This window comes from Microplitis demolitor, chromosome 10 (genome assembly GCF_026212275.2).
Source record: "Microplitis demolitor isolate Queensland-Clemson2020A chromosome 10, iyMicDemo2.1a, whole genome shotgun sequence".
Classification (NCBI taxonomy): Eukaryota; Metazoa; Arthropoda; class Insecta; order Hymenoptera; family Braconidae; genus Microplitis; species Microplitis demolitor.
The window spans coordinates 3,681,895-3,706,974 of NC_068554.1; the positions used below are offsets into that span (position 1 = coordinate 3,681,895).

A 25,080-nucleotide genomic window follows, 5' to 3' on the forward strand; every position below is an offset into this window, starting at 1 on the left:
CTCTCCATTTATTTGTAAGAAAAATATTTTTAAATTGCCGTTTTAAAAAAGGGGTTTCTATTTTTTTTTTTTTTTTTTTTTTTTTATGTAAATGCGGAAACGATATGAACAAACTTTTTTTTTAATACAGATTTGTCTTTGTGAATATGAAATTTTTTATTTACATTTTAAAGTAAATATTTTTTAAAAAATAAACTTTGAGGTCCAGATTGATAAAAAGATGTTTATTTTAAAGAATGTGATAGCTAGTATCGACATATCAAAAATCAATTAATTACAATTTTTCATATCCATCTATCAATAAAAAAGTTCTAACGACTGTGAGAATATTTCTCGAAGCCGTGTAAAGTATTTCATTTGAATCCAATAAATCTACATGGAGAGAATTTTTTATTTGAAATTACCCTTCAATTTAGAGTGCCCGGAAAAAAAATAAAAAGTATCTTTTTGTATAACTTTTACTCTTATAACAGAAAAAAAAATTTTTTTTTTTCCAAAGAGCGATATGTAAAAAAAAAATTTTTTATCATGTTCCAGTTTTACAGGCGCAAGTGAATTGATTTTTGCTTAGATATTTATTAATTTTTTTTTTTTTTGAAAAATTCTAGAATTTTTTAAAGACAATATTTTAGGAGCAACAAAAAAATAATTAATTAATTAAATTTACATATTTTGTTTTGTGATAGACAATGAAAATAAATCATTACGAACATATCATGAAATAATATCAGAACACAAAGAAATAATTCGCAGTACAATGAGTTTTCAAGCGAGTATTTTAATTCTACGTGAAGATATCAATCATTTAAAAAATGTAATTATATCTTAATTAATAAAATATATATAATTAATATCATTATTCTAATCAATAATATTTTAATTAGAGTTATATAGAAAAATATTTAAATATTTGGGCAGAAGATCGTAATACAGAACTAAAAAATTTTGTTGACTCTGATCCCGGCAGTTATAAAATTCGCGAAAAATTCATTATGTACGAGAATTTAATTACTGAAATAAATAGCATACCATCACGACATCTTGTCGGTCCAGTTGAAATAAATATGGGTAAAAAGACTTATATAAATTTTTTACATAAATTGTTTTGAATAAAAACTAAAAAATGCAAATACTAATTTTAGAAAAATTAAAACTCGGCTTACTAGTCGAAGTTGAAAATTGGAAATTAAATTTCGGCACAATATTGGCGGGAAAATATAAAACAAAATTAACAACAATAGTAAATTATATAGAAGATAAAAATAAAATATTGTCACATACAATTGCCGATTTGGAAGACGTGAGATTGGCGATGCGATGTTTGGATGCGATACGTAATGATTTTATTGATCTAGACTGTCAGTTGATAATGATAGAGGAAACCTATGCTCTGATGAATGAATTTAATATAACAGTATGTAAAGATGACCAAAATATAGTAGATGGTTTACGTTATAGTTTTACAAATATGTTGGAAAAAGCTAAACAAGTTCAAGGAAAAATTTGTGATATCCAAGAACCACTCAAGAGAGAATTGATCGAAGGAGTTAGAGTTTTACGAAGCGATGTTGAACATTTTGACTTAGAATTCGAGTTCCACGGACCTTTGGAGGAAGGAATTCCCGCTAAAGAAGCTAGTGAACGGTATCAGCATTCTTATCAAACTATTTTTTTAAGCTATCAAAGTTTATTTTAAAGTAATTTATTAATTAATTAATAGATTGTTACTTGCTCAAGCACGCTATGACGAATTATATGAACGGTACCAAACATACAGTAGTGGAGAATCACTTTTTGGTTTAGAAATAACCAGTTATCCGTCTCTGGAAAAACGAAAGAAAGAAATGAATTTGTTACAAAAATTATATGGGCTCTATTCCCAGGTAATGAGGACCATTGACGGCTATTATGAAATTCTGTGGTCGGAAATCGATATCGATAGTATAATTGCTGAGCTTGCGGACTTACAGAACAAGTGAGTTGTAACAAAAAAACTTGAATAGTAAAAAATATTGCACACTATTTGAATATTCATGGTCGGTGTTTTGTTGGATGCTGAAGTTTGTAAAGAGTTGCGAATTTTTTTTTATCAGTATAATTTGTAATTAATTGTATGTTATTAAATATTTATTTTGTCACTCATTAACAAGCTCTTAGAAAAAATAACATGATAAATTTTTATGTTTTTCATATTATAGACTAGTTTACGCCCGCGCGCAAGCGTGCGCATGTTGGTTTTCATATATTTTTTTTATTAAGAAAAATTGTCTCGTTAAAAAAAAATAATCTGGATTTTATTAAGCTCTTCGTATATAAAAATAATAATAAATAAAATATTTAAAATGGATAAATAATTTTACAGATGTCGTAAATTACCTAAAGGTATGCGGGAATGGCCAGCGTACATTGATTTGCGTAAAAAAATAGAGGACTTTAATGAAACATGTCCATTACTCGAACTGATGGCAAATAAAGCCGTGAAGGAACGTCATTGGGAGCGTCTATCAAAGCTGTGTAATTATTTATTTGACATCGAGTCGGACAATTTTACATTAGCTAATGTAATGCAAGCGCCGTTGCTTAAATACAAGGACGATGTTGAGGACATTTGTATTAGTGCTGTAAAGGAAATGGATATTGAGAGCAAACTTAAGCAAGTGATTGCCGATTGGTCGGTCATTGATTTACAGTTTGCGATGTTCAAACAAAGGGGAGAATTATTGTTGAAGGGTACTGAGACTACGGAGATAATTAGTCAGCTGGAAGACAGCTTGATGGTTATCAGCTCTCTCATGGCCAACAGGTTTGCTCATTCAGCTAATTATTAATTCACTTTTTTTAGTTATTAATATTTATTGTTATAATTATCTAAACTAATGGGTAAGCTTCAATTATTGTACGTATGTATACGTATATATATATATTTTTTCTTTTTCATTTTAAAGGTATAACACGTACTACAAAAAAGATATACAGTTGTGGCAAAATAAATTGAGCAATACGTCTGAAATATTGGCCAAGTGGTTAACGGTACAGAATTTGTGGGCGTACTTAGAAGCAGTTTTTATCGGCGGTGATATTGCTAAGCAGCTTCCGGGTGAAGCTAAGCGGTTTAATGTAAATTTTTTTTTTTACAATAATTTATTTACACTAAAGGGTTACGCGGATTTTTTTTTTTTTAATTTATTACCCGGGTCATAATTAATTCATTTTTGGAATTATGTTATTTTTGATACATCCTCGAATTGTGAAATTAAATTTTAAAAATAAAACACTAGAAATTTGAAATCAAAAATGAAATATAATTTACAGAAAAAAAAAATTGGGAAAACGGGATATTTTGAAAATATTTAAGCTCATGGTTGAAAAAATTTGTTTAAAAAAAAAAATTGAATTTTGTGAAAAAAAATTGATTTTCGATGTCAACTGAAAAAAAAAAAACCAAAATCGAATAATTAACCCGAGTAATAAACAAAATAAAAATACAGTCTAGAAATTTTTTAGTTTGCTGAAATTTGAAAGTCAGTCAATGCTTATGTAGATATTTTATTTAATAAATTCTTATTTGAATATCTGATGTTCCCAAAGCCTAACAACGCCTCAGAAAAATTCTTTCAAATCATTCGCATGATATCAAATAAAAATTGAAAATTAATATAATTAACTCAAAAATCTCTAAGAAATTTTTATATGCAAAAATAATTGTAACTTTATAATGAATTTTGAACTAAAAAGCTCGAAAGGTTTTAGAAAATAGTGATAACGAAAATTGATTGAATATAGAATATTGACAAAGCATGGGTGAAGCTAATGTACCGAGCCCGCGAGAAAATTAACGCAGTTGAAACCTGCACCGGCGATGAAACGATGAGTCAATTTCTGCCTCACTTACTCGAGCAATTAGAGTCATGTCAAAAATCACTCAGCGGATATTTAGAAACAAAACGCGTCGCCTTTCCCAGATTTTGTTTCGTTTCTGACCCGACTCTGCTTGAGATCCTCGGCCAGGCTGCTGACAGTCACGCAATTCAAAATTATCTCGACGGTTTCTTCGATAACATCGCAAAGGTTAATTAATTTACCCTAATCTACAATTGATTTTCCAAATAATTGCTAAAATTTCAAAATATTTATTTTTAATCACAGCTAGACTTTTCAGACACCGAATATGATAAAATAACCGCGATGTATTCTCACGAAGATGAAAAAATTTTTTTAGAGCAAGAAGTACTTTGTACAGGAGGAGTTGAAAATTGGCTGAATGTTCTTTTGAAAATTCATCAACAGTCCGTAGGTGCTGTGATATCACAAGGCCTTCAATTGTTATCACATCCTGATACAGTTATTTTGACTCTTATAGATGAGTCCATTCTCCAAGTATTTATTTTTGAAAAATTTTAATATTTTTATTACTTTTAATTGTTTTTTTGTCTTTAACAATTTGGTAAAATGATCAATAAATAATGAATTTAGGTTGCTTTATTAGCACTTCAAACCCTTTGGACTCGTGATTCCGAGATAGCAATTATGACATCCCGACGTGATAAAATGATAATGAAGAAAACAAATCAATGGTTTTTGGATTTACTTAATGGGCTTATTGAAGTAACGGTTAAAGACCTTACTCAATATCAACGAGCTAAGTACGAAGCACTCATTACTATTCACGTTCATCAAAGGTAAAACTCCTTTTACTTTACCCTTTGCTCTTTACTTCTTACTAAAACTCTCCTTTGCATTTATTTTCTCTCTCTTTATGTCTTATTTTCTCATTTCTCCATTTAATCATCAGCAAAAACTTTAACTTAACATTTAATTTACCTCAATAACCTTTTAGAGACATTTTCGACGAGCTCTGTAAAAATAAAATCCGAAGTATTCAAGACTTTGAATGGCTAAAACAAGCGAGATTTTATTACAACAACGAAACTGAAGACGTTGATATAAAAATAACAGATGTTAATTTTATTTATCAGAACGAATTTCTTGGCTGTACTGATCGACTTGTAATTACGCCATTGACAGATAGATGTTACATTACACTAGCACAGGCTGTTGGTAATAAAATGATACATTAATAGATGATTAACACCGGGAAAAATTTAAACACTGCTATTAGTGTTATTTTAATAATAAACTGGAGTAAGTCCAGGCGGTGTAGGTGTTAAATTTTAACATCGGTGATGGTGTAAATATTCTTTATCGGTGTTAAAATATTTTTCGGTGTTGAAGATATTTTACTTAGTGAATATTTTTAATTATTCGATCACTGCAATTAATTAGTGTTTTTATTAATTAATTAAATTATTGGTGATTAAAATGGTGGCCGTAATATTGTGTAATTTTTAAATAAATTATGTATAAAATAAATAATTATTTAAATAATTACGTAGCAAAATTATGATTCTGAAGTTAGCAGACAATTTGTAATTTTCGGATTTCTTTTTTCAACAAATAAATTACAAAAAAACAAAAACTAAAAATATGCACCTGTAGAAAATTTAAAAAACTACAGGTGCAATTTTACAAAATTTTTTTTCGTATATAATTTAGTGTTTAAAAAAAAGTCCAAAAATTATTAGACGTCGGCTAACTTCAATTTTTATATTTTTTTATATGCAATACTTTTTTTTTTTTTTCAAATTTCTATACATGGAATTTTTTTTTACATCAATTTAACACCGGTATTTTAACACCGCGAAATTACACCTCCTACACCGGTGTTATTTCATAATAACACCACATGGTGTTGAACTGTCCATTTTTAACACAACTTCTTTTACATCATAGGCTTAACACCATGACAGCCTGAACTTTACACCGTTTTTTTTTTCAGTACTGATGAACAATAGAAGCAATAGAATAGTTGTGGTTAAGTAGTAAAAGATAATAAACTTTACTACTGTATTTTTAAAGGAATGAACTTTGGAGGTGCTCCAGCTGGACCCGCTGGAACTGGTAAAACAGAAACAACTAAAGACATGGGAAAAGCTCTTGGGAAATACGTCATCGTGTTTAACTGCTCTGATCAAATGGATTTCCGGGGTCTTGGTAGAATATTCAAGGTCTTAAATGTGTGATTACTATCGTATATAAATTATCTATTTTATAATTAACTTGAACTATTAATACAGGGTCTTGCTCAAGCGGGAGCTTGGGGATGTTTTGATGAATTTAATCGTATTGATTTGCCTGTACTTTCTGTTGCCGCACAACAAATAGCCATTGTTCTAACGGCGCGCAAAGAAAAACGTACAAGTTTTATATTCAGGCATTTATATATTTTATATATTATTATTATTTATTGTTATTGTCATTATTTATTGTTATTGTCATTATTTATTGGGTAATAATCCATTTTTATTTATTTTTAGTGACGGTGAAACTTATAATATCGATTATGAATTTGGTATTTTCATAACAATGAACCCTGGATATGCTGGAAGGCAAGAACTGCCGGAAAATTTGAAAACACAATTCCGTAGTGTTGCTATGATGGTACCGGATAGGCAAGTATGTTAATAATTTGTTGAAAATTTGTATTACACTAATAGCTAACCAAATTTTTTATTTATTCTCGCCAGCAGAGTAATCTACTAAATATAATTCCAGGGAATAGTTTAAATTTTAATTAAAGTTAATATTCTTATTAAAGTTCCTGTAATTTTCTTGCTTTGTACAACGAAAAAAAAAAAAATTATTACTTAGAAGCATAGAAAAACTAAAGATACTGGAAATCGTGACTCTGATTCTCATGTTTCGACTCTAGCCAAAAAATCATGAAAAATTCTTTTATTAAATTTTTCTCAGATCCTAGAACTTTAATAAAAGTCTAGATAAAAGTTATTGCTTACATTATAGGAATTGTTCCCATAATATTATAGGAATTTTTTCCATACTATTATAAGAATAGTTCTCACAATATATGAGAATAGTTCCCCTAATGGTGTAGGAACTATTCCAATAGCATTATGGGAATGATTTCCATAATAGAATAGGAACCATTTCTACAAATTATGGGAAATATTCGTATAATTATAGGAACAATTCCCATAATTATAGGAACTGTTCCTGTAGTTATAGGAAGTACTCCTATAATTATAGAAAATTCTCCCATAATTTTAGTCGTAGTTCCTGTAATAGTAAAGGAAAAAATTTTATAAAATTATGGGAACGGTTCCCATAATTTTTTTTCCATGTACTGAATTTAAATAGAAATTTCCATGCGATAATATGAGATCAGCAAATAACAATTCTATAGAAAAATAAAAATTGTATAACTTGTAATTAAAATAAAATTCAATGAGAAATTTTTTTTGAAGATCATCATACGAGTAAAATTAGCAGCATGTGGATTTAAAGAAAACATCGTACTTTCACGTAAATTTTTCACATTATATGCATTGTGTGAAGAACAACTGAGTAAACAAGTGCACTATGATTTCGGTTTGAGAAATATACTATCATGTCTACGAACTCTTGGTGCTCAAAAACGCGCCCATCCTGGTGAATCTGAAGAAACAACACTCATGCGAGTCCTTCGGTAATTTTAAAAACACAAATATTGTCTAAACAATTTACTAAAAGTTAATAAAAAATTTTTTAGCGCAATGAATTTAACAAAACTAGTTGACGAAGATGAGCCATTATTTTTATCACTTATTGAAGACATGTTCCCGGGAATAAAATTAACAACCCAAACGTACAAAGAACTGCAAAATGGAATAACCAGCGCGGTAGAGTCGCTTGGAATTATAAATAATCTCGAGTGGAATTTAAAAGTTATCCAACTTTATGAGACGTCTCTGGTGCGCCACGGTCTGATGGTACTGGGTCCCACGGGATCCGGAAAGACGCGATGTATGTGGGCATTAATGAGAGCTTTGAGTTTGATGGGAAAACCTCATAAAGAGATTCGTATGAATCCAAAAGCCATTACTGCGCCGCAAATGTTTGGTAGACTTGATGTTGCAACTAATGACTGGACAGACGGGATATTTTCGACACTTTGGCGCCGGACAATGGCTATAAAGAAGACAGAATATGTGTGGCTGGTACTAGATGGACCGGTAGACGCAGTATGGATAGAAAATCTGAATTCTGTTCTTGATGATAATAAAACATTGACACTCGCTAATGGCGATCGTATTATAATGGCGTCAAATAGTAAACTCGTGTTTGAACCAGACAATATTGACAATGCATCGCCGGCGACTGTTTCGCGAATGGGGATGGTCTTTATCAGTGCTTCTGTGTTAAAATGGTCGCCGATACTCGAGGTGACTGACTTTGTGAATTTATTCTGATTACCTTCATATATATATATAGATATACATGTACAATTCATTGTCAGTGTCTTTTGTATTTTAGTTTGTATATTATTTATCTCTTTGGTCTTTTGTCTGAGCTTTATCGTTACGGCTGCTGTTGTTTCACAGCAGTCGAGATCTCATGCAATATGATTACAGGGTTGGCTGAAGACCAGACCGAGCCATCAAGCGGAAATACTGCGAGGACTTTTCCATAAAATATATGACGACGCTCATACATTTGTACAGACCAAGCTCCTTGCTAAGATGACGCTTCTAGAGTCTCTTTATATCAGACAGTCTATCGATTTGCTGACAGGACTTTTGTTTCAAGATGATACTAACAGTAAGGACAATCATATTACATATTTATATTTTTTATAAATATATAAGCCCAGGTAAAACGTTAAGCAAATTATGTTGTCTGAGAAAACTAGAAACGGTCGAAAAATCCAGAGATTTCTTTTTCCTTTTTAGTAAAAAAAAAAATAGATGAAATTTCTCCAAATGAAATTTTGAAATGTAGATTTGAATTTTTTAATAAAAATTATATTTTTTTATGGCTTATTATGACTAAATTTTTTAAGCAATTATGAGACACATGAATTTTAAAAAAATTTTCTGGTTATTAATTTTTTTAATTTATCAAAATTTAAGAATATCAAGATTTCCACATCGAAAAGCTATTTCTCTTCTCACTTCTATGGAGCCTTGGCGCCGTTCTCGAGTTAGACACCCGAGCTGCTTTACAAGAATTCTTGTTAAGTCATCCGTCGAAATGCGATTGGCCGAAACTCTCAGTAAATACAAAATAACAATTAGCTAAATTGTTAATTTGACAATGGATATTAATACGGATATTAAATGTTTGGATAAAGCCGGAGGAAACATTGTACGAGTACCTAGTCTCGGATAAAGGCGAATGGATACATTGGAGCCAGATGGTACCTGACTTCGTATATCCACCGGAGCGTGTGCTAGAGTATTACAGGATATTGGTTCCAAATGTGGACAACACAAGGACTCTGTTTCTGATCGACGTAATTGCGCGGCAAGGAAAAGCTGTTTTGCTCATTGGTATTGTAGCATATTAATTTTTTATTTGCTTCTATATTTTATTTCAACAACAAAAGGGTTTAGTAAATTTCGACATTTATAAAATGGCTCCACTTAAATTTCAAATTTAATCTGAATAAATATTTTTAAAAATAAATTACAGGTGAACAGGGAACTGGTAAAACAGTCATGATAAAAAGTTACATGTCTAAATATGATCCTGAGTATCACTTAAATAAATCATTTAATTTTTCATCTGCATCAACGCCAAACATGGTCCAGGTAAAAAAATTTCAAAGTCTTTTAAATAAAATTAAAAAACTTAATTATTTAATAACTGACGAGTTAATTAATTTATGAAACAATAATTATTATTTTTCTTTTTTGTGAACTTTCTTACTATGATTAATTATTGTTAGAGAGTATTCGAGAGTTACGTAGAAAAACGAGTTGGTACGACGTACGGACCAGCTGGCGGAAAGAAAATGACAGTTTTTATTGATGATATTAATATGCCGGCAATTAATGAATGGGGTGATCAAATAACAAATGAAATAGTGCGTCAATTAATGGAATACTCGGGTTTTTATTCGTTGGATAAACCCGGTGATTTTAATTTCATACAAGACATACAATTATTAGCAGCAATGATACACCCTGGCGGGGGCAGAAACGACATTCCTCCTCGTTTGAAACGACAGTTTAATATTTTTAATTGCACGTTACCATCTGATAGATCGATGGACACGATATTTAGTGCTATTGGCTGTGGTTATTTCAGCGAATCAAGATTTGATAATGAAATTGTTAATTTTTTACCGAAATTAGTACCGCTGACACGTATTATTTGGCAACAGACTAAAGCTAAAATGTTGCCAACCCCAGCTAAATTTCACTATGTATTTAATTTACGTGATTTGTCACGTATTTGGGAAGGGATTCTTCGAATCCAGAGAGACGAATGCAAAACACCGGGAACTTTACTCAAGCTCTGGGATCACGAATGCACTCGTGTTATTTCAGACAGGTAAATAATCAACGTCTTATAATTATTCTTAATTTTATTTATATATATTTACAGTGTAAAAAAAATGGGATGAGTCAAGGCACTGTAAATATTTTTTGCTTGTGTTAAAATATTTCATACGTCACATATTTTTTTTTTCTAATTTTTATACGTGAACTTTTTTTTACACCGATTGAACACCGGTATTTTATCGCCGTAAAATTACACCTGCATCGGTGTTTTTTCATTTAAACACCGTTTTTTATACAAGTGTATTTACTGATGATTTTTGAAACCCGATAAGAATTTAAAGTTTTTAAAAATTATTTATTATTTTATTTAAATTGTAGATTTGTAAATACAGACGACAGAGATTGGTTTAAAAAATGTTTACGTGAAATGGGTGAAAAATATTTAGGAGATAATTTCAAATATTATGAAGCTATTGATGGGTATTTTGTTGACTTTTTACGTGAGCCTCCCGAACCAACGGGTGATGAGCCAGATGATTTTATTTTTGAAGCACCGAAAGTTTACGAACAAATTCTGAGGTACAATATTTTGATGAAACTTTATGGATTAGTCTATTTATTTTTTTTCATCGCTTGAAATATAATTATTTTGTTATAAATATTTAAGTTATGAAGCTGTAATATCAAAAGTGCATGAAAATATGGCTCAATTTAATGAGAGCATCCGCGGTATGAATCTAGATTTGGTATTCTTTAACGATGCGTTAGTTCATTTAATGAGAATTTCACGAATTCTTGGAGTGTCAAGGGGCAATGCGATGCTAGTTGGTGTTGGCGGATCTGGTAAACAGAGTTTAACAAGATTAGCCTCTTTTATTGCTGGTTACAATTTTTTCCAAATTGTTTTAACGAGGTATGATAATGCTATAAAAATTATTAGCCGTCTAACGATTTCGGTAATTTTAAAAATGTGGACCAGTAAAAATTTATAGAAAAAAATCGAAAGCTTCAGAAATTTCCGCAATTTACCGATTATTTACTTAATTTTTATCAAAGTAGAGTATTTCCTAACGGAAGAGAAGTTATGACCACTGGTCATAAAACACTAGACGTTTTCTTCTCTGGTCGGAAATAAGTTAATAAGTCAACAAAAAAATTTTTTGCAAGACTTGTTGGGGGTTATTCTAGTAGAGTACATCGAAATAAATGAAAATTGTTAATATTGTGTGAAGTAATTCCTAACAAAGGAAATTTACGGACCACTCTTCATAGAATAGTCATCCTCATTCATGCTCATTTATCCTCATTCATCCTAATTCATCCTCATATGGGACAACTCAGAACATAAATTTTTTTCAGGACTTTCTTGGGCTTCTTCTACTACAGGGCATCATAATAAACAAAAAACGTTAATGTTATGATGGGTTATTCCCAACAGGAGCAATGTTACGGGTTACTTTTCATAGATAGTCATCTTCATTTTTCCTCATTCATCTTAATTTATCCTAAAATGGGTCTTAACTCAAAAAATAAATTATTCCTGGACTTTTTTGGGTTTCTCCTACTAGAAAACATCATAATAAACAAAAACGTTCTTATTATTCTTGACTGGAAATTTTTTCAGTTAATTTGCTAAGATCTGACGAAATAAAGATTATTTAGAGTCATGTTGATTTGCACAAGCTTTTATATGAATTCGTGACAACTTTTAGACAACAGTCAACTTACAAATGAACTTAAAAGACTTTTCAAACTATTCGTATCTTTCAAGATTACTTGATCTTATACATCTTCTCGTAACTACAACAGCAGTTTCTATTTATCTATTTTGAAGAAATATCATAATATTTACAACCAAGCTTCCAAATTTAAATACATGTCCGTTTATAAATTATGCTAATATAAGTTTTGAACTAAAAAACAAGAAACGAAATTATTTCATAAATTTATTTTTCTGTCCGTAAATTTTCATGGTCATCATTTTTAAAATGACATAATTTAAAAAAATTCAACAATTAAATTCTATTTTCGTTTATTATTGAGTATTTAAATTTAAAATTAAAATTATACAGAATTTATAACGTCGCAAGTTTGATGGATGACATAAGAAAACTGTACCGTGAAGCCGGTACCGGAAATAAAGGAATAACATTTATTTTTACTGACAACGAGATTAAGGATGAATCATTTCTTGAATACATAAATAACGTATTAAGTGTCGGAGAAATAGCAAATTTATTTACTAAAGACGAGCTTGATGATATAACAACAAGTGTAATTCCATTAATGAAAAAAGACGATCCTAAATGTCCGCCAACCCAAGACAATCTTTACAACTATTTCATAACACGAGCGAGAAATAATCTTCACATTGTTTTATGTTTTTCACCGGTAATTATTGCTTATAATTAAATAACAATTTATCAATTAAATTTAATTGCCCGATTTTGAAATTCATAGGTGGGCGAAAAGTTTCGTTCGCGATCATTAAAATTTCCCGCATTGATATCCGGTTGCACAATGAATTGGTTTAGCAGATGGCCTAGAGATGCACTTTGTGCGGTCAGCAATCATTTTTTAAAAAATTTTGATATTGTATGTAGAAATGATATTAAAGAAGAATTAATCGAAACTATGGGCGAAATCCACGATAATATTAGTGAGACTTGCAATGATTATTATGAAAGATATCGCAGACGTATTTACGTCACGCCCAAATCATTTTTGTCATTTATAAATGGCTATAAAGAAATTTATAAGCAACGTCTAGACGAAATCAATAATCTCGCATTCCGTATGAGCAACGGCTTGAGTAAACTCGTGGATGCTGCGGCTCAAGTAGACGAGTTACGAAAAGTTTTGGTTAAGAATCAGGCTGAAATTGCTGTAAAGAATGTCCAAGTCGAGAAGGTAAATTTTATTGATCTTTTATATTAAATTTCATTTTTAAATTCAACTGTGCTACTTAATTTTTATCTTAATATACAAATACTTCAATAAATTTTAATATTTTAAATAATTTTTTTCTATTTGAAAAAAATTTTTTTACTAAATTTTTGTTCTGCAATATTTTATTTTTTATCACTATCAGTAATTAAATATTTTTTCAAGTTTTCAATGCAATGGAATTTCATCTCAATTAAAATAAAATGTTTCCATATATATAATTGACTTTATACCTTTTATTTAAAAAAATTTAATATTTTATAAAACTACATTGCAATAATAGAAACGGTTACCATATTTCTTTCTCTGTGTATAATTATTATTATTATTATTATTATTATTATTATTATTATTATTATTATTATTATTATTATTATTATTATTATTATTATTATTATTATTATTATTATTATTATTATTATTATTATTATTATTATTATTATTATTATTATTATTATTACTGTTACTATATTTACGTTTGTGTGATAATATTATAATAATAAATTTTTCGACAATTAGATTATAATTGAATAATAGAGAAGTACTCTTACGGAAACTAACAGAAATAAAAAATTTATTTATGTAACTCATGCCGAAGAATACGCCGCTGTGGCTAAAGTCAGCCTCATAAAATTTTATATTAAAATGCAATTTTTTCTGATTGGTCAAAAGAGTCGTTTAATATATATTAAAACAATCACTTTTATATTAAACCACTGAATTTTGAGTGAAATTGCCGGAGTATATTCCTACTCAATAATTCAAGCCAATAACTAATTTATCAGCTTCCTCTCCTATGACGTCACTTTGAATTTAACTGCCTTATTAACATGACCAAAATCTTTAGACTGCACACGCGCATTTAATTATTCAGCACACACGTGTTTAGATCAAGACAACGTCAGCTGAATTTTGTAACCTTACATACCTCTATTAATTGATGCGACATAACACCAACGATAACTTTTTTTTCATTGAGTTAAGTCTTTTTAAGTGAATAGTATTGAACAAAGTGTCCAATTTTATTAAGTATAAATATTTTTAAATAATAATAAAGTTTATCATTTTTATAACTCTGACTGCATGACGCTGACTTTAGACATTTATCGGCGTTTTTCTTCATGCATTCATTACATAAACTATTGTATACATCTAGTGACATCGATTCCACATGATGTGTAAAATACTATTTAAGTAGTTCAAGTATTTAAAAAATAACATTTAATCTTTTAATCCATAGATACTTGCTACAGTTGAAGAGAAAAAAAAAGATGCTGAATCAATAAAAGAAACAGTACTAAAATCAAAAGATGAAGCAGAAACATTATTAAAAATAATATCCAAGGAAAAAGCTATTGCTGAAGACAAGTTAAAAGCTGCTGAGCCAGCGTTACTTGAAGCCGAATCTGCACTTCAAGTATTACCATTTTTTTTTTGTATAAAAATAAAATGAAAATACATGTATAACTTTTTTTTTTTACAAATTAATTACTTTTCGAACAATTAATTACAGACAATAAAAGCCGCGGACATTTCGACAGTACGAAAACTTGGCAAACCACCGTATCTTATCACACTGATTATGGATTGTGTTTTAATATTATTTGGCCGTAAATTGGAACCTGTAAAACTGGATCCCGATCATCAATTTTTTACCCCATCGTGGTCGGAGGCATTAAAAGTATTGGCTGACACGCGTTTTCTGTACCACTTACGTGATTTTCCAAAAGATAACATAAATGGTGAAATAATCGATTTAATGAAACCGTACTTAAGTTATCCGCTGTATAATTACGAAGCCGCTAAACAGGCTTGTGGTAATGTTGCGGGTCTTTTACAATGGACTATTGCCATGACAGAGTTTTATAAAGTTAACAAAGACGTGTTGCCATTAAAGGTAATTTCGATTTTTTTTTTGTAAATACTTTATTTAAAGATTATTATAATTCTACTTTTTTTTTTTTTTATTAAAGGCCAATTTAGCCATTCAACAAAGTAAACATGAGAAAGCTAATAAGAACTTAGTTGCAGCACAACAAGTTCTAGCGGCTAAAGATGAAGCTTTGAAAGTTGTTCAAGGTGAATTTGACGCTGTAATGACTGAGTATCAGGTAACTCACGAAAAAAAAAGTTAGCTATTTTAATAATGTCATTAAATTTTTTTAGTATTTTTAAACCAATTAAAAACATTGTGGAAAATATTGTAAAAAATTTGCGGAGTGAACGCGGAGTGGATGTTTTTTTATTTAATTAATTCCCTCGGAGTGAATTTCACTCCGAAGGGGAGTTTCGGTAAATATTCATTATGAAAAAAATTACTCATATAGTGAGCTTAGGTCTTTGATATTTTGACATTTATATTGAGAACGGAAATAATTACGAGCTCCCTGAACATATATTCACGCGAAATGATTTTTAAAAATTATAAGCAGCTGATAATAAAACTTTAACAAATATAATTACACTGAGTCACAAATTGTCGTATGATTTACATCAACCATACCACGAGATAACATTTCATACTGTACCGAAATATAAAATATTCCCATAAAAACTATGTCACTATAGCTATTCAATAATTTAATATTTTCACTATGTATTATATATATGAAATTATAATTTAGTGAGTTAATAAAACATTTTATAAATTAAAAACATAATATTTTAAGTTTAATTATTAATATTTGAATAAATTATTTATTGAAATAATTATGTTTCTAATTAACAGCTGTTTCTATTAAATATAAATTTATTTAAGTATTAAAACTCCGGACCGGAGTGAATGCGGATTGAAATAAAATCCGCGTCACTCCGAAATCACTCCGCCCATAAAAAAATCACTATTCACTCTTTATGCAAAGTGATTTTTTTAAACTCCGGAACTCCGAGTGACGGAGTGAATTCCCATTGAAATAAAATCCGTATTCACTCCCGATTTTTGAGTGTTTTTATAAAAAATTATGAATTTTTTTCCTACCTAATAAAGTAAAATAAATATTAATTAGCAAGTTTTATTAACTCTATTCGTAGAGTTACCGTAACCCTACAGTTATTTTAAAGTTAAGTATTTGTAAGGTGGTTAGCAATAGAAAGTTAGGTATAAAGCGGAGCTGGGTTAACCCTTTTACAACTTTGTATAAGGTTTCAGTATATCTCACGCTAAAGGGCTGAAAGCATTTTCAGTCAACTATAAGCTTGAATTTACTCCGTTACTCTTTATAAGAACATTATATATTTTAATAAATTACCAAATTTTCCTTTAGTTTTCTTTATACTTAAATTTCAGTCTAAAATAATTTTCATCCATATTAATACGAATTTTTTTTTTATCACTTAGTGATAGACTATTTTTTTTTTAATTGGTTTAATTTATGTATTTTTAATTTAAAAAATTAATTGAAACGCAAGCATTATTTTTGTTCTATTTTCTAGAATAATAATTTTTTAAAAATAAATCTCATTTGATTTTCTTATTCAACTCTTTAACTATTGATTTATGAGAGCTTCTAAATATTTATTTTCCATTAGAATATTAATTTATTCAATTTTTTTTTTCAATTAATATGAGATATCGATTAAAAAAAATATTAAAATTAATTAATTGAGACTCGAGTAATTATTAAAAAAAAAAAAAAAAAAAAAAAAAAAAAAAAAAAAAAAAAAATTAGAGTAATTCTGCAGATAAATTAATTAGAAATCATTACAAGTGTACAGTGTTAATAAATTTAAATAAAATTTATAGAAAGTTGTTGATTTGGCAAATGCATGTCAATCAAAAATGGACACTGCAACGGCATTAATAGAAGGATTGTCAGGTGAACGTGTACGTTGGACAAATCAATTGTCAACATTTAAATCGGAAACAGAACGACTGATCGGTGATGCGTTGATACTAACTGGATTTTTATCTTACTGCGGACCGTTTAATCAAGAATTTCGTATATTTATTCAAAAACGGTGGTTCAATTTACTGCGAACAAGAAAAATTCCGGTATCTGCAGATGTCAACGTTGTTGATTCACTGTCAGATACAGCAATGGTTTAACTTGTTTGATATTTAAAAATTTAACGTAAGCTTGGAGCAATTCGATTATTTAATTTCTATAATTTAATAGACAGGAGAATGGAATTTACAAGGACTGCCAAATGACGAATTATCAATACAAAATGGTATTATTGTAACACAAGCTACGAGATATCCATTATTGATCGACCCACAGCTGCAAGGAAAAGCTTGGATTAAAAATAAAGAACAAGAATTCAATTTGCAAACTACGTTACTCAATCATAAATATTTTAGAAATTATTTAGAAGACTGTGTATCTATGGGGCGGCCTTTATTGATCGAAGATGTTGCTGAAGAATTGGATCCAGTGCTCGATAATTTGTTGGAAAAAAATTTTATTAAAATTGGCAACTCGTGGAAAGTCAAATTAGGCGACAAAGAAGTTGATATTAATAATCAATTTCGTTTATATATTACAACTAAATTGCCTAATCCGTCTTATACACCTGAGATATTTGCCAAGACGTCAATTATTGACTTCACTGTAACCATGAAAGGTAAAAATTTTTTTAAATTTATTTTAAACTATATTTTTTGTTCTGAGCGACCATTTTACCCGACATTTTTTGACACTAAGAATTTTTAAAAACGAAAAAAAATTTTTTTTTTTAAATAATCTGATTATTAATTTGTTAAAGTTATGATTAAAATAATAATTATTTGAAAATTTAAATTAAAAGTAAAAAAAGTTAATATGTTAGAGTGGCTTAGACTCGGCAATGTTTTATATAAATTAAATGATATTAAAGTTGTCATGTGTGTCATGTAATACGTTTGTATGCAGGCTTGGAGGATCAGCTTCTCGGGCGAGTTATAATGACCGAAAAACGTGAATTAGAGACAGAGAGAATGCAATTAATCACTGACGTCACCACGAACAAGAGGAAGATTAAGGAGTTGGAGGCAAACCTTCTGCACAAGCTGACAACAGTTCAAGTAAGCTGATAATTTGTATGCGATTTCTAATTACCGCGCCACTGACATTATAATTATTACATTAATTAAAATTATTTATTATTTTGAAACACAATAAATAATAAATAATAATAAAATTGTTGTGTAAAGGGTTCCTTGATCGAAGATGTTGAGTTGATGTCAGTACTTAATACAACAAGAAAAACAGCATCTGATGTGACTAGAAAGCTTAACATCGCACGAAATACAGAGATAGAAATAAATGCGGCGAGAGAAGAATTTCGACCAGTAGCTACACGAGGCAGTGTGCTTTACTTTTTGATATGTGACATGGCTTACGTGAACAGCATGTATCAGACTTCGCTCGTACAATTTTTAGAACGATTCGATATCTCTTTGACACGGTACATTGCTGTTCTCTTTTTATTTTTAATTTATCACACGTACTTGTACTTTTTGCAAAAACAAAATCGCCTTCATATTTGTTAAAAATAATTTTTTTATTAGATCGGAAAAAACACCCATAAATACCAGACGTATTAACAACATAATCGAATACCTGACCTATGAAGTATTTAAATACAAAGCGCGTGGATTGTATGAAAATCACAAGTACATGTTTGTATTATTGATGACACTGAAAATAGATTTACAACGTGGTGCAATAAGTCATCAAGAGTTTGAGTATTTAATAAAAGGCGGTGCGGCATTGGACCTCAATACCGTTAAACCAAAACCGTTTAAATGGATAACCGACATGACGTGGCTGAATTTAATCGCACTGTCATCATTACATCAGTTTCAGTATGTTGTTAAAGTGGTTGAAGCTTCTGAAAAGACTTGGAAGTATTGGTACGACCGCGAAGCGCCAGAAGAAGAAATAATTCCTGATGGCTTTAATACATTGGATCCATTCCGTCGTCTTCTTTTAATACGGTACCGTAAATATATATTTTTATTTACAATTTTATAAAAACTTTATCGCTGATATAAAAAAAAATTGTACAGTGATTTTTTACTTAGGTATATATTTTTGTAGTGATGTTTTTTTTAGTGCAAACAAAAACGTATATTTTTAATAGTAGAATATTAAGTTTTATGTTTTGTTGGGGAAATGGTAACAGTGTGGGTTGTTTTTTTCCAATAGAGCATGGTGTATCGACCGAACACTGTCGCAATCTCGAAAGTATATCGGCAGTTCGCTGGGGGCTAAATACGCAGAGCCTGTGATAACGCTGTTGGATGTCATGCATGCCGAGTCGAGACCAAATACTCCCATGGTTTGTTTTCTCAGCATGGGTTCAGATCCTACACCGAGTATTCATCAGTTGGCGAAAAAAATTGAAGTATCTTGCAGAAGTATTTCAATGGGTCAGGGTCAAGAAGTTCATGCTCGTCGATTGCTTCAGAGTGCTAAGACTGAAGTAAGTTTTTTTTTTCACATCTTGGACTTTGAAAGTACTTTTACAGAGAAAAGTACTCTCATGAAGATAATTAGTCTAATTAAAAAGTCTAATGTGATTTCAAACTGGTTTACTTGGTATTCATACGAAAAAATCTGACCCTGTGGAGAAATCCCAAAATTTTTCATTTTTGTCGAACTCAGGGAGCTGAGTCTAGATTTTCTACAGAATGTCTAGAATTTCTTAGATGGCCATCCTGATCAAAATTAAGGCATCCGCGGGATGTTTGAAGGCCTCGGGGATATCAGACAAGTCTTTTGGAAGAACGCTAACACATAGGTGGCAATCAAAAGAGCTTACTAAGACTGAGAACGGATTTCATGTTGAGCCGAACGTCTATCCGGAAATAGACAGAATAGCTTCCTAGAATTTCAGAACATCAAGATCTAATGAAAACTTGACTTTTGAAAATCGGATCGAAACTAATAACTCCCCTTTTTTCGAAAATTATTAATTTTTTTAGCGGGAAGTTCAAAATTTAAAAATAATTGACTCAGTGATTTGTAAATTAACTTTAGATCTTTTTCATGTCAAAGAACGGGGAGGGGTAAAATAAAATCATTAAGCAGAAAATGGACCCCGGAATTAAAAAAAAAAAACACGAGGTCAAAATGGGCCGTTAACATAAACACGGCGGGGTAAATAGGATCAGTTGAAAATTTTTTACGAGAGTAAAAATTTAAATTTTTTGTTGAAAATTTTTTTTTTACGAGAATAAAAATTCCAGAAAAAAAAAAATGATGAATTATAAATCTTGAATTTAATGTGAATTATTTTTGCAATCTATTTAAAATATAAATTAAATTCACTAGGGATACTGGGCGTTACTGCAAAATTGTCATCTCGGACTGGATTACATGAATGAATTAATTGATTTTATATTAGAAATGGAACTACCACATGAAAATTTCCGTATTTGGATCACAACTGAGCCACACAATGATTTTCCAATTTCTCTGCTCCAGATGTCTATTAAATTCACATACGAGCCACCTCAGGGTATCACGCAATTAATTTTCTATTTTTTATTCCATCTTTTCTCTCTCCCCTTGTCCCTCACCTTCCCTTAGTTCGCTTCGCTCATTTACGTCACGACAAGTTTGCTGAAAGTGACAAATGAATTCACATGACATCACATTCCATCTACCAGGTATACGAGCTGGTTTACTTGCAACCTACAGTAGTATGAATCAAGACATGTTGGATCAATGTGACGCTGCTCAGTATATTCCACTTGTCTACACAATCTCTTTTTTACATACGATAGTTCAAGAAAGAAGAAAGTACGGTCCCCTCGGTTGGAACATTCCCTACGAGTTCAATTCTGCTGATTGGCTCGCATCCTGTATGTTCATAAATAATCATTTGAATGATTATGATCCAAAGCGTGGAATCAGCTGGCAGACTATCAGGTGAATTTAATTTTTATAAATATTTAAACCATTATCTCTAGTTTTTTAAATTCATCATCAGTTTTATATCAACTGATCTTGATTAAAATTCAAGTAAATAGACTACGCCGAGGTCAAAATCTAAATTAGGGATGGGGGGTAAATTCTGGGAGGCTATTTTTACACAAAAATTTTTGACAGTGTATATATTTTGATAGATATATGATCGGAGAAGTTCAATACGGTGGTAGAGTCACTGATGACTATGACAAACGTCTTTTAAATACATTCACCAAAGTCTGGTTCACAGAATCATTATTCACTGACAATTTCTTATTTCACACCGGCTATGGTGTTTTGAATTTTAAACAAGTTAGTGATTACTTGACAGCTATCAACGAAATGGAATCTATTGATCCACCTCAAGTATACGGACTTCATCGTAACGCTGACATAACGTAAATATTTTAAAATAAATTTATCACTCTACAAATAAAAGGGAAAAACTAAATAAAATATATGAGAATAAAATAAATATAGATATCAGAGTCGTACGACACAAGAGATATTGGATGTAATAATATCAGTACAGCCGAAGGAATCAAGTGGAGTTGGGGCGAGTGAGACTCGAGAAATGATTGTCAGTAGACAAGCTAAAGATATGTTAAATAAATTACCGGCAACTTACGATCCATTTGAAGTGAAAGCTCGTCTACAGATCATGGGAATCACACAACCGATGAATATATTTCTCAAACAGGAAATTGATCGCATGCAAGTGGTTATCAAACTCGTGCGCTCAATGCTCAAGGATTTACTGCTTGCTATTGATGGTGTTATTATCATGAATGAAGTACGAATATACTTTTTTATATTTATTATTTTTTTTAAAATTATTTTACTAATAGGGTGTCTACAGAAAATATTTAAACTTGAAAATTAAATCGCAAAAAGTTTTTAACTTTTATGTAAAAAAAATTTTCAAGTCTCATTGTTTAGTATTTTTGTTCAGATTAATGTAAGAATGGCATTTCTGTGGCAAGTAAAAAATTTCTTGGGTAGAGGAAATAATTTTTTACGCTAAGAAGTACTAAAAAAAATAATTCAATTGTCAAAATTTGTCTTTGTAAAAAAAAATGTATTTTAAAAAAAATACTTTGACTAGTGAAATGTCACGTCTGATATAAAACGCAACTCTGAATATTTTTAGTATCCCTAAAAAAAGACTTATAGACTTTTTTGGCACACGTTACTCAATAAATTTTTTACTATACATGCGCGATAAATCTTACATTAATTATCATCACGCAGCAATTAAAGGACGCTCTGGATAACATTTACGACGCACGAATTCCCAAAGTTTGGCGTTTACGTTCTTGGGAATCGTCGACTCTCGGGTTTTGGTTTACGGAGTTACTCGAGAGGAATCAGCAATTCTCAAATTGGATTTTCCACTCTCGTCCACCGAAGTTCTGGATGACAGGTTTCTTTAATCCACAAGGTAAGTGACGAAGAAAATAAAGCACTTTCTTACAAAAAAAAAAAAAAAAAAAAAAAACTCAGAGTAAGAGATCTCGAGAATGAGCATTCTCCATCACAATCATTCTTTTTCCACTGACTATTATTTTTTCGTTCATCCCACACGTTGTGACAACTCAACAGGATTCTTAACCGCGATGCGACAAGAGGTAACACGAGCACACAAAGGTTGGGCTCTTGACAACGTCACCCTTCACAATGAAGTCATGAGGCAGATGTCTGAAGACGTCAGAAGTTCACCCGCTGTACGTAATCTCCTCAGCTAAATTTCCCGAGCTTTAATACATTCTCCTTTACACCACTATCTTCAACACCCTAATCTCTCTCTCTTTCTCTCTCACCATCTCTATTCACAGTTCACATTTACCCTCTTATTAACAAACAAAACAAAAGATAATATTCAAAATTTGTCATTTTAGGAAGGTATCTATGTTTACGGGCTCTACTTAGACGGTGCCGGTTGGGATCGCAGAAATAATCGTCTACGGGAGTCATTTAACAAAGTCCTTTATGTTGAAATGCCGGTGGTACATATATTTGCATTGTACAATAAACCCATTAAGGATCCAAAGCTTTATCAAGTACAGTATTTTAAATAACTATATTATTATAAATCTTACTATTATTACACGGAGAGAAATTTACCGCAACAATTGCAATACATTATGGGAGTTGTTCCCATAACGTATGGTAACAGGTTTTTATGAAGTATCGATTAGAAAAATGTCACCTGTAAACATTTCTATCTGTATGGGTTTCATTTCTGTATGATATCGAAATAGTTCCTATAAAATTATGGTAATCGTTACTGTATAGTGTGGGAACAGTTACCATATTGTATGGGGCTTATTTCCGAACGCACATAGGAACTGTTCCTATGTGGATATAGAATTTACTCCTATGTAATATGGGAACTGTGGGTATGGTAATCATTACTGTAATTTTATTACCGTGCGATATGGAAACTTACTAAATTATAAAAACGGTTCTCATGGTTATAGAAGTTTTTTTCCAGAAATTATGGGCGTGTATTTTTTAAATCCAAGTAATTATTACTATAACGTTACGGGTTGATATTTCATAATCATACTAGAAACGGTCACCAAAACTGTCTCTTTGTGTATTATTATTATTATTATTGTTGTTATTATATTTATGTTCGTGTGATAATATTATAATAATAAATTTTTTGACAATTATATTATAATTTAATAATAGAGAAGTACTCTTACGGAAACTAACAGAAATATAAAATTTATTTATGTAACTCATGCCGAAGAATACGCCGCTGTGGCTAAAGTCAGCCTCATAAAATTTTATATTAAAATGCAATTTTTTCTGATTGGTCAAAAGAGTCGTTTAATATATATTAAAACACTCACTTTTATATTAAACCACTGAATTTTGAGTGAAATTGCCGGAGTATATTCCTACTCAATAATTCAAGTCAATAACTAATTTATCAGCTTTCTCTCCTATGACATTACTTTGAATTTAACTGCCTTATTAACATGACCAAAATCTCTAGACTGCACACGCGCATTTAATTATTCAGCACACACGTGTGTAGATCAAGACAACGTCAGCTGAATTTTGTAACCTTACATACCTCTATTAATTTATGCGACATAACACCAACGATAACTTTTTTTTCATTGAGTTAAGTTTTTTTAAGTGAATAGTATTAAACAAAGTGTCCAATTTTATTAAGTATAAAAATTTTTAAATAATAATAAAGTTTATCATTTTTATAACTCTGACTGCATGACGCTGACTTTAGACATTTAACGGCGTTTTTTTTCATGCATTCATTACATAAACTATTGTATACGTCTAGTGATATCTATTTCACATGATATATAAGATACTATTATTTAATTGTAAAAAAAAGTTACCGGATTGGCTTTAGATTATTGTTAAACAAATTTTTTAAATAATAATTGGATAATAATAATAATAATAATAATAATAATAATAATAATAATAATAATAATAATTCCTTGGCTAACGAAATGCTTTAATCCAATATAGTGTCCTGTTTACAAGAAACCCAAGAGAACGTACGTACTGCTGGTGACTGCATTGTGGTTGCAAACAATCAAACCACCAGAATTTTGGATTTTACGTGGTGTAGCTTTATTATGTGATAACAAATAAACACACCCATTTTTATTATTATGATCTCTATATATATATTGCTCTTGTTCTTTGCTTTGTTCAGTAGTTTATTTAATATTTTACGAATTGGAGCTTAATTGTAGAGTAGAGTAGAGTAGAGTAGAGTAGAGTAGAGTTGGGTAGGGTAGGACAGAGTAGTAGCGGTAGATGAGAGGGTAAATTGGAACGTGGGTGATGTTCACTGTCCTTTACATCCAACGCCCAGATCGTTAATAGCGGGCAATCACCCATTCCCCCAA

At 30.3% G+C, this 25,080-nt stretch overlaps 1 protein-coding gene across 1 annotated transcript in view; it reads left to right on the forward strand.

The window, feature by feature from the left end:
* The window catches only part of LOC103569887 (dynein axonemal heavy chain 8), a 30,601-nt gene extending 5,753 nt beyond the window's left edge, over nucleotides 1-24,848 (forward strand). The window contains exons 13-53 of the mRNA XM_053742230.1: nucleotides 687-814; nucleotides 885-1,068; nucleotides 1,143-1,644; nucleotides 1,721-1,975; nucleotides 2,363-2,803; nucleotides 2,946-3,117; nucleotides 3,784-4,068; nucleotides 4,147-4,377; nucleotides 4,474-4,643; nucleotides 4,838-5,058; nucleotides 5,917-6,065; nucleotides 6,135-6,271; nucleotides 6,375-6,513; nucleotides 7,323-7,543; nucleotides 7,607-8,279; nucleotides 8,469-8,655; nucleotides 8,967-9,109; nucleotides 9,188-9,386; nucleotides 9,529-9,647; nucleotides 9,785-10,392; nucleotides 10,722-10,922; nucleotides 11,011-11,256; nucleotides 12,416-12,734; nucleotides 12,804-13,253; nucleotides 14,530-14,706; nucleotides 14,803-15,186; nucleotides 15,263-15,400; nucleotides 17,032-17,328; nucleotides 17,405-17,852; nucleotides 18,140-18,291; nucleotides 18,421-18,674; nucleotides 18,778-19,206; nucleotides 19,418-19,694; nucleotides 20,546-20,732; nucleotides 20,884-21,145; nucleotides 21,343-21,582; nucleotides 21,665-21,977; nucleotides 22,436-22,625; nucleotides 22,787-22,908; nucleotides 23,083-23,244; nucleotides 24,695-24,848. Of these exons, the coding sequence (XP_053598205.1) occupies nucleotides 687-814; nucleotides 885-1,068; nucleotides 1,143-1,644; nucleotides 1,721-1,975; nucleotides 2,363-2,803; nucleotides 2,946-3,117; nucleotides 3,784-4,068; nucleotides 4,147-4,377; nucleotides 4,474-4,643; nucleotides 4,838-5,058; nucleotides 5,917-6,065; nucleotides 6,135-6,271; nucleotides 6,375-6,513; nucleotides 7,323-7,543; nucleotides 7,607-8,279; nucleotides 8,469-8,655; nucleotides 8,967-9,109; nucleotides 9,188-9,386; nucleotides 9,529-9,647; nucleotides 9,785-10,392; nucleotides 10,722-10,922; nucleotides 11,011-11,256; nucleotides 12,416-12,734; nucleotides 12,804-13,253; nucleotides 14,530-14,706; nucleotides 14,803-15,186; nucleotides 15,263-15,400; nucleotides 17,032-17,328; nucleotides 17,405-17,852; nucleotides 18,140-18,291; nucleotides 18,421-18,674; nucleotides 18,778-19,206; nucleotides 19,418-19,694; nucleotides 20,546-20,732; nucleotides 20,884-21,145; nucleotides 21,343-21,582; nucleotides 21,665-21,977; nucleotides 22,436-22,625; nucleotides 22,787-22,908; nucleotides 23,083-23,244; nucleotides 24,695-24,820 (10,538 nt within the window). The 3' untranslated portion in view covers nucleotides 24,821-24,848. The remainder of the gene's footprint in view (nucleotides 1-686; nucleotides 815-884; nucleotides 1,069-1,142; nucleotides 1,645-1,720; nucleotides 1,976-2,362; nucleotides 2,804-2,945; nucleotides 3,118-3,783; nucleotides 4,069-4,146; nucleotides 4,378-4,473; nucleotides 4,644-4,837; nucleotides 5,059-5,916; nucleotides 6,066-6,134; nucleotides 6,272-6,374; nucleotides 6,514-7,322; nucleotides 7,544-7,606; nucleotides 8,280-8,468; nucleotides 8,656-8,966; nucleotides 9,110-9,187; nucleotides 9,387-9,528; nucleotides 9,648-9,784; nucleotides 10,393-10,721; nucleotides 10,923-11,010; nucleotides 11,257-12,415; nucleotides 12,735-12,803; nucleotides 13,254-14,529; nucleotides 14,707-14,802; nucleotides 15,187-15,262; nucleotides 15,401-17,031; nucleotides 17,329-17,404; nucleotides 17,853-18,139; nucleotides 18,292-18,420; nucleotides 18,675-18,777; nucleotides 19,207-19,417; nucleotides 19,695-20,545; nucleotides 20,733-20,883; nucleotides 21,146-21,342; nucleotides 21,583-21,664; nucleotides 21,978-22,435; nucleotides 22,626-22,786; nucleotides 22,909-23,082; nucleotides 23,245-24,694) is intronic.
* The last annotated feature ends 232 nt before the right edge of the window (nucleotides 24,849-25,080 follow it).